This window comes from Mandrillus leucophaeus, unplaced genomic scaffold, assembly GCF_000951045.1.
Source record: "Mandrillus leucophaeus isolate KB7577 unplaced genomic scaffold, Mleu.le_1.0 Scaffold331, whole genome shotgun sequence".
In the NCBI taxonomy this organism is placed as follows: Eukaryota; Metazoa; Chordata; class Mammalia; order Primates; family Cercopithecidae; genus Mandrillus; species Mandrillus leucophaeus.
The window spans coordinates 1,349,115-1,358,434 of NW_012103488.1; the positions used below are offsets into that span (position 1 = coordinate 1,349,115).

General features: G+C 39.8%; 1 protein-coding gene across 1 annotated transcript in view; it reads right to left on the reverse strand.

The window, feature by feature from the left end:
- Positions 1-9,065, reverse strand: part of CEP55 (centrosomal protein 55kDa) — a 25,664-nt gene extending 16,599 nt beyond the window's left edge. Inside the window, exons 1-3 of the mRNA XM_011988488.1 lie at positions 8,828-9,065; positions 5,843-6,037; positions 2,702-2,977 (exon numbers count right to left, since the gene is read on the reverse strand). Coding sequence (XP_011843878.1) covers positions 2,702-2,977; positions 5,843-6,025 — 459 coding nt within the window. The 5' untranslated portion in view covers positions 6,026-6,037; positions 8,828-9,065. The remainder of the gene's footprint in view (positions 1-2,701; positions 2,978-5,842; positions 6,038-8,827) is intronic.
- Between the last annotated feature and the right edge of the window lie 255 nt (positions 9,066-9,320).

Genomic DNA, 9,320 nt, shown 5'->3' on the forward strand with positions numbered 1-9,320 from the left:
AGTCCCAGCTACTCGGGAGGCTAAGGCAGAAGAATCACTTGAACCCGGGAGAAGGAGGTTGCAGTGAGCCAAGATCAGGCTTACGTCTGTAATCCCAGCACTTTGGGAGGCCAAGGCAGGCAGATCACCTGAGGTCAGGAGTTCAAGACCAGCCTGGCCAACATGGTGAAACCCCATCTCTACTAATAATACAAAAATTACTCCAGCCTGGGCGACAGAGTGAGACTCCATCTCAAAAAAAAAGTACTAATTATTAGTTAGTATTAGTTCATATAGATTATATGGGACTCAAAAATTATTTCTCTCCTCTTTTCATTTTCTCAGAGGAATAAAAGAGACGTAGGTGGCTAGGTAGCCAGGCTGGCCAACAAACATAGAAAAAGCTGTATTTCAGTCTTTTAATAGCTATAAGAGACTTGTGAATACTGGCAAAGAAGCTCAAAAAAATTATTTTTCTCCAAAGATGCTCTATTCATTCACTTTAATATGTAGCCCTTTCTCTCTCTCAATTCAGTCCTCGAGGTGGAAACTATGACAAAGATAGTTCTCCAAACCCCTTTCCTTTTACCCTGGGCACATTATAGACTATGATTCATAGCCTGCCCTGTGGTTAGTGGAGCCATGTTCCAGTGGAATGTGAGCAGAGGTGAGACATGTCAATACCAGGCCTGGCCCCAGAACCCTCCTAGGCAGTTCTCCACAGGCTCCATCTCACAGCTACATACAGAGGTCTTGGTGGGGGACCCCACCCTAAAGGAGGGTGGAGCCACTAGAAGGAAGGAACCTGGAGTCAAATGACTCTGTGGAGCAAAGCTTCCTCCACTCCAATCTGGACTAGACTGGCATGAGAGAAAAATAAACATTTGTTGTGTAACACACTGACATTTGGAAGTTGTTATAGAAGTCAGACATGCTAGTTAAATACAGAAATCAATATGGGTAGCCCACAAAAGTATTATAAGAATACATCTTTAAAAATTATAATTTCGGGCCAGGTGCGGTGGCTTACACCTGTAATCCCAGCACTTTGGGAGGCCGAGGTGAGCAATCACCTGAGGTCAGGAGTTCAAGACCAGCCTGGCCAACATGTTGAAACCCCGTCTCTACTAATAATACAAAAATCAGCAGGGCATGGTGGCAGGCGCCTGTAATCCCAAATACTCGGGAGGCTGAGGCAGGAGAATTGCTTGAACCCAGGTGGAGGTTGCAGTGAGCTGAGATTGCGCCATTGCATTCAAGCCTGGGCCGCAAAATGAGACTGTCTCAAAAAATAAAAAATAAATAAAAATTTTTAAAATTATAATTTCTACCAAGCTTGTATTTCACATTCCAAAAGTGGAGAAACTAACTCTTGAACTTCAAAGAAAAATTTTAGTCAGCTACTTTGAATCTGACTGTAATGTTTTATGAGTTTCAGTTCTGTGGAAATTCTCTAGAAAAACTTCGCCTTTTTGAATTCATCTGCAGAAACACTCAAACACCTATCTATGAAAATACACATAAATGTATAGGTCTGACCACTATCTCCCCTAAATGGGAAATAAAGTACAGAGAAAGATTCTTAACAGCACTGAGAGATATTTGAAAGCTATAGATGATTTTTTGTTTTGTTTTGTTTTTGAGACAGAGACTCACTCTGTCACCCAGGCCGGAGTGCAGTGGCACTATCTCAGCTCACTGCAACCTCCATCTCTCAGGTTCAAGCGATTCGACTGCCTCAGCCTCCTGAGTAGCCGGGATTACAGGCACGTGCCATCACGCCTGGCTAATTTTTGTATTTTTAGTAGAGATGGGGTTTCACTGTGTTGGCCAGGCTGGTCTCAAACTCCTGACCTCAGGTGATCCACCCGCCTTGGCCTCCCAAAGTGCTGGGATTATAGGCGTGAGCCACCACGCCCAGCCCATAGATGATACTAATGTTAGTATTATCGAATGTCCAAATCTCCAAAAGAATCAAAGGTCTGATCAGTAAGTAACCATTTACTGAGCACCTACTGTATATTAGGCACTATGTGAGGCAATTTACATACATTATCACATTTAATTATCAGTATTCCTATCCTGATTTTACTGATGTGGAAACTCAGGTTTAGCTTATATGTTTAAAAAAAGAAAGAAACTAAGATTTAGGACAGGGGTCTGGAGAAGTCTAGTATTGTCTCTAAGGCTATAAAGGTTAACAAATTTGTTCAGAGTCACAGAGCTGGCAAGTACAAAACCAAAATCTGAACTCACATGTCTACTTCTATATCCTTGTTCTTTCTATGACACTAGTGCCTCTCAAACAAAAGGGGGAGAAAATGCAAGAGCAGTTAGGAAAAGTATATTTGATATTATAATTGTATGTTTCAAATGTGAAAAATAACCAAAAAAATGAAGCCTACTGTTTTCATGATACAAACTACAGAAATAAGAACTCAAAAAAACCTTGGTAATTGTAAATACACAGTAGATTTTGTCTTTTGAATATTCCTCCAGGCAAATCAATGGTACAAGGAGTGGAGGGTACCATATTAACTATTTTTGCTTATAGAGAAGGGACTGGGCTATCAAAAAAAGTCAAGTGACCTGTTAGTATACTATACTAATCATTTGTCTGATCATTTGGGAAGCATGTATTAACAAACTCATTCTTCCTAAGAATTACAAACTGTATCAGAAAGAAAAAAAAAAAATCTGGGTTTAAAGAAATGATTAGCACCTGTGATAAACGAAGTGCACTGGTTTTGCTTTCAAGTTCAGCAATTCGTGAGGTTGCAGCAGACAACTGTTGTTTCAATACATCTTTCTCTTCAGATAAGGCTTTCAATACCTGCTCCCTCCTTTCACCTTCTTTCGTTGTCTCTTCCAGCTGTTCAAGCAATGCGGTAGTACTATATCTGGCCTTCAGTTGGTCTCTGAGTCGCTGTATTTCTTTGTCCTTCTCTGTGAGTTGATAAGCATTCTTCTCCTTCTCAGCCTCAAGGACTCGAATTTTCTAGATATAAACTAAGAAGAATCTTAGAACAAAGCCAGGTCAAACATCTAGCTAAACAATATATACTTCAACAAGCATTTATGAAGCATTTATTATATATCAAGTCAGCATTATGCTAAATACCAGGGCCAAAAAAGAGAGGAAGCCAAAGTTTTATGTTCAGATAGCTCACAGAGAAGTAAGTCAATGTATTAATGCAACGTTGTAAGTGCTGTAGTTAAGACAGATTAAAAACTGGGCACAGACATGAAGAAAGGAGAAACCACCTCTATCAAGGGTGGTGAGAGAAAGCTAAAGAAGGGCTAGCTCTCCCGTGAGTATTTGGTAATCATTCTTCCATAATACTGGATCTTGTAAAAACTAAAAGCTAAAAGTGGGTCACACAAGATATACATGCTCATTAATGAACTGGAATCAGTGGAACTTAAAAGTTACAGAATATTTCAGCAGGAGAGGGATGCATTCATTAACCTGCTTACTTTTGATAAATGATTCCATATTGAATCTAGAAGGTGATCTCTAAAGGAATGCTTAACATCTTCAAACATTCACAAGATATGCAAACTGCTGCTGGCATAAAGGAAAAGTCAAATAAAAAGATAATAGAAATAAATATTAAAATTATAGGCGAACAGGGTCAAAACAGCATGAAGTTAAAACCTGCATTTAGGAAGGAAAAAGCAGCAGTTGTTCAAATACAAAATGGGGAAAATTTAAGTTTAGGGGGATGGTTATTCATTTGAAAATGAGCGGATTTTAGTTGGCCACAAGCTTAACTCAAATCAGTAGTATGAGACAGATAGAGAGTCATACAGTTTTAGGCTTTAATGGAGTACAGTATCCAGCTAAGTAGATGTAACACTACTATTTCAATCTGTGTTTGCCAGAACATATTTAGGATACTGTGTTCAATTCTAAGTGCATAATTCAGGAGGGATATGAATAAACTAAAAATTGTTTAAGATTTTGATAAGCCAGAAGAGCTGAAGAATATGAGCTTGGTCTGCAGAAAAGTTAAGAGGAAGCAAAATTTCCTTACATATCTAATAAGTTGCCAGTTTGCATAGGAAAAATAAGACTTGTTCTGTGTAACCTTAATAGGCACAATTAGAACAAATGGGTAGAAGTCATAGGAAGTTTAATTTCAATTGATTATAAAGGAACAAAGTACCCAGTGCTTCTCAAAAAGTGGAATGAAATGGAAAGCTATCTCTCAGGGAAGCAATAAGATTCCTTCACCAGATTGCAAAATAACCTTCATATCTGTGGATTGGTGATGACTGTTTTCTCAATGCTTGAAAAAGCATTTACCTCAATGTATGTTGTTACAAAAAATAAACCAGTTTTATTATGTGCCTGTTTAGAGAATTTAAAGAAATCATATGGCATAGTGTTTACCCATTTATTTTGTTTTATTTTATTTTATGTATTTATTTTTTGAGATGGAGTCTCGCTTTGTCACCCAGGCTAGAGTGCAGTGGTGCGATCTCGGCTCACTGCAACCTCTGCTTCTTGGGTTCAAGGGATTCTCCTGCCTCAGCCTCCCGAGTAGTTGGGATTACGAGGGCATACCACCACACCTGGCTAATTTTTGTATTTTTAGTAGACACAGGGTTTTGCCATATTGGCCAGGCTGGTCTTGAACTCCTGACCTCAGGTGATCCACCTGCCTCAGCCTCACAAAGTGCTGGGATTACAGGCGGGAGCCACCGTGCCCGGCCTTAACCATTTATCTTCTAAATACAAACAATAAAAGCACTTTTGCAAAATAATTAAATCCAAATTTGTGATTATATTTATGATTACATTTTAAGTCCCTCTAGTTCTAATAAGTTCCTAACTTCCTTACTGTCTATGCCATAACAAATTATAAGTTAGTGAATCTGAAATATAGTTGAACAGAGTGTAAATGCCAACACATCTAATAATTTTTCCTTCAAAAGCCTGAAAACCAGAATTACTTGGAAAGTAGCCAATATGCATGATAAAAAATGTTTTAAACAAGGAAATTTGAACGCTATTTAATACTCTGAAATGGACAGATTTGATTTTTTACATTTAGTAAATTAACAGGAAAACCAGATTATATAACTGTTGGGTAAATATTTTCTCTTCTCCCACAGTAAAAAAGACACAGAAGCCCAGCACAGTATCCTTAAAGTACATCAACGAGTAATACAGTACTCCAAAAAAGCATGGAATGGCCAGGCATAGAGGTTCACACCTGTAATTCCAGCACTTTGGGAGGCCCAGGCAGGAGGATTGCGTAAGGCCCAGAGTTTGAGGCTGCAGTGAGCTAGGATCAAGCCCCTGTACTCCAGCCTGGGCAAGAGTTGAGATCCAGTCTCAAAAAAAAAAGTATGGAAAATCGAATGCTTCTAAGTTACACTATCAATTTTAAAATGGCGAAAATAGCCAGAATGTTCCACAATCTTAAATACAGCATAACAAAAGTTATCAAGAATATTCATTATCAAGAAGCTATAGGAAAAATGATGGATTAGGTTATTACTTTGCTTTAAATAACTGAAAAAGAGACCATACTAAAGGTGAAACAGACTATGTGAAAGGTGCAAAACTATTCATCACAATGTCTTTATTTCCAAAACAAACTTAGTACCTGGTAACCTAAAAACACATACTCAATTACATTTAAAAGGTAAGAGGTAGTAATGACTAAAGTACATCTAAGACTTGGCAAAGTCAAAGTAGGAATTTAAGATTCTAAACCCAAGGTCAGCTTTCCAAAACTAATCAACTGGACAAGACAGGGAACACGGCAAGAGTAAGAAGGTAGCATCAGGAAATCTTCATGCATCGCTTTCTTGGAGAGCTTACAATTTAAAGGATCAGAAGACCATTTACCTCCACAAGTCTGTGTCTCTCTTTATCAGTCAGCTTTCCTTTCCCACTTGTGATTTCATCCACCGATGTCTTTAAATGCGCAATTTCTCCCTTTAATTTTTCTAATGTAGTTTCGGATTTGGAGTTACTAGGCTTCGATCCCCACTTACTTTTAATTAAATCTTTGGGACTTCTGGAAGACATCTCTGAAATGGTCTGTAAAAATTAAAATCAACTGTATAATTCTGAGTTTAAAAATTTAAATCTCAAGTTTGAAACAGGTCTAATGACCTATCTGCTGTAAATAGAAATGATATATCCAAACCAGCAGGATATGGAGAAAGATTGATGGAGGCTTCTGGGGTATTGTAACTTTTTTTTTTTTTTTTTTAAATCTCAGTTGTACTTAAATGGGAGTATTCACCTTCTAAAATATGTCAACTTGGGTCGGGTATAGTGGCTCACGCCTGTAGTCCCAGCACTTTGGGAGGCCAAGGTGGGTGGATCAAGAGGTCAGGAGTTCAAGCCCAGTCTGGCCAACATGTTTGAAACCCTGTCTCTACTAAAATTAAAAAAATTAGCAGGGCATGGTGGTGGGCGCCTTTATTCCCAGCTGCACAGGAGGCTGAGGCAGGAGAATCGCTTGAGCCCGGGTGGCAGACGTTGCAGTGAGCCAAGATCGCACTATTGCATTCCAGCCTGGGCAACAGAGCAAGACTCCATCTCAAAAACAAACAAACAAAAATGTCAACTTGTCCATTTATGTTTTGTGTGGTGTTCTATATGTGTAATTCTTCAGTTAAAAAGTTTTGTTTAAAAAACAATGAAGGGGTCCGCAACCATTAAATAAAGCCTGAAAGAAGTAGGTCACAATCAAGCACATATCTTGGCCCAAAATAGAAAGCTGTTGGTAAATAATGTAATTCTGAGTATATAGGCACTGAAATGTCATTACTCAACATAGGTCCTCTGTTTTAGAAGATAGCCTAGTTCAGATCTATCTTAATAGTCATTTGAGAGAGCACAGTGGGAAAAAGTGAAGAGAATCTAAACTAAGACATTTACAGGAAAAGAGGCATAACATTCAGGGGAGTCAGGCATGAAAGGAATTAAGAATAAGGGGCCAAATTAAGTAAGGAGAAACTCAGTATCTGCTAACAGTATTAGATGATGGTTTAGAAACAAGTATATAAACTTTATCAGGCAAAAATCTAGTGAGGCATACAATGCATATAAATAGTATACAAAAGTAACTCTAATTAGGGAGGTTAAAAAACATTTTTCCACTTCATGCATCCCAAGACAAAATAATGGCAGTGTGATTAAAGGATATAAAGGAGTATGAGCCCATTAGTGCACTCAAAAATTACTATAGAGCCTACTATTTACCAGGTATCCTAATAGATGCTGAATGTAAACTGGTTTAAAAAAAAAAAAAAAAAAAAAAGACATGTTCCCTGATGTCATGGGGCTTTCAGTGTAGTACAGGCAGGCAATAACAAGGAAACAAACAAGGGTTCATGAATTCTCAAACTGTAATAAATATTACACAGGAGAAGTACAGAGATAAATGATATCAGTAAAAACAGGAGAGACCTCCTTAGAATGGTAGCGAAGTGACTTTTAAGATTGTCCTGTGTGAAATCAGAACGTCTAATAGCACTGTGGAGACTGAGAAGAAATCATCTATCAAAAGGTTAGTCCTGGATTTTTGCCATTATAAAGTGAAAGATTAAGGTAGCTCATCCATCAGTTGAAGAAATGCAAGCTTATGGCGTCTCTCAGTCACCTACTGCCACAGGAAGTTCTTTCCTATGTGTTTCTGTTGATAACACACTGTTGACTTGATATGGTGGGTCGTAGGACAGAAAACTACTTTGCTACCAAGTCATTGAGACACAGAATGATGGAAATATAGATCTGCACAACGTGAAAGAACCCCGAAACATCTGCTTCCTAACCTTTGGACAGAAACTCTGGCAGTGAATGAATGACTACCGTTTCTAGCCTCTGGCCCAGACGGTTTGGATCTCCGCCACCACCTAGTCCCACCAACCTCCTTTCCCTGTATTTTCTTTTTTTTTTTTTTTGGCGGGGGTAGGGGGTTAGGGGCGGCAGAGTCTTGCTCTGTCGCCCAGGCTGGAGTGCAGTGGCACGATCTCGGATCACTGCAACCTCCACCTCCCGAGTTCAAGCGATTCTCCTGCCTCAGCCTCCTGAGTAGCTGGCACTACAGGTGCGCGCCACCACGCCTGGCTAATTTTTGTATCTATTAGTAGACCAATATTCACCATATTGGTCAGGCTAGTCTTGAACTCCTGACCTCAAGTGATCTGCCCGCCTCGGCCTCCCAAAGTGCTGGGATTACAGGGGTGAACCACCGCACCCTGCATTTTTCCCTGTATTTCCTATTCCAGTCATCCACAGGGTTCCCACAATTCAAACCTTCTTCAGCATGCCTTCCCTCTGTGAACTCTAATAAATGATATAGCTGTCCCACCCCCACCCCCACACAATCTGGTACCCAATTACACTCCCCGCTAACCTTTTATTTTTTTCAATTGTTCAACTGTTGTTTCAAGGACTGCACTTCGATTTTTTTTTTTTTTTTTTTTTTTGGTCACCCACAGAGCCTAAGAGCAAGCGCTAAGAAATGATTGGCTGATTGGCTGAAGTGACCTAAGTCATGCCGGACAGGAGGTGACAAAACAAGCGCTTCCCTCCAGTAAATGGTACAAGGCATCAATTACAAGCCGCATATTCTACAAGGCGACGCCAATCTTTAAAAATTCCCGCATAAAATCTCACTTGAGGAGACAGGAGAAGAGAAACTGCAAAAAAAAAAAAAAAAAAAAAAAAAGGCACTAGGTTTCTCATCTCTAAAATAAAGATGTTTGAGGAACACACAAGTAAAGTGCTTGCCAATCGGAAAAAGCCGTCCTAACGAAAGACCTTGGGCAAGTCACTTGGCCTCTCTGCGCCTATCTGTAAGGAGATGATACCCACCGCCAAGTCCAAAGGAGCGATCAAGAGAGAATGGTCTTGAGGCGCCCAGCCGGGTGCTAGCCACAAAGTGAGCGCCAGGGAAAAGGACTGTTATCAGGGCGGGCACAGATTGAATCCCGTGGACGCGATCTGCCCACTGACCTGCCCTCCCTGGCGGTCTGAACCGGCCCGGCCCCGGGGCTGCGGGTCCTGGCCGCCCCTCGCCACCCTCCGCGGTCGCCTCCCTTGGGCCATCTAGTGAGGCATACAATGCATATAAATAGTATACAAAAGTAACTCTAATTAGGGAGGTTAAAAAACATTTTTCCACTTCATGCATCCCAAGACAAAATAATGGCAGTGTGATTAAAGGATATAAAGGAGTATGAGCCCATTAGTGCACTCAAAAATTACTATAGAGCCTACTATTTACCAGGTATCCTAATAGATGCTGAATGTAAACTGGTTTAAAAAAAAAAAAAAAAAAAAAAGACATGTTCCCTGATGTCATGGG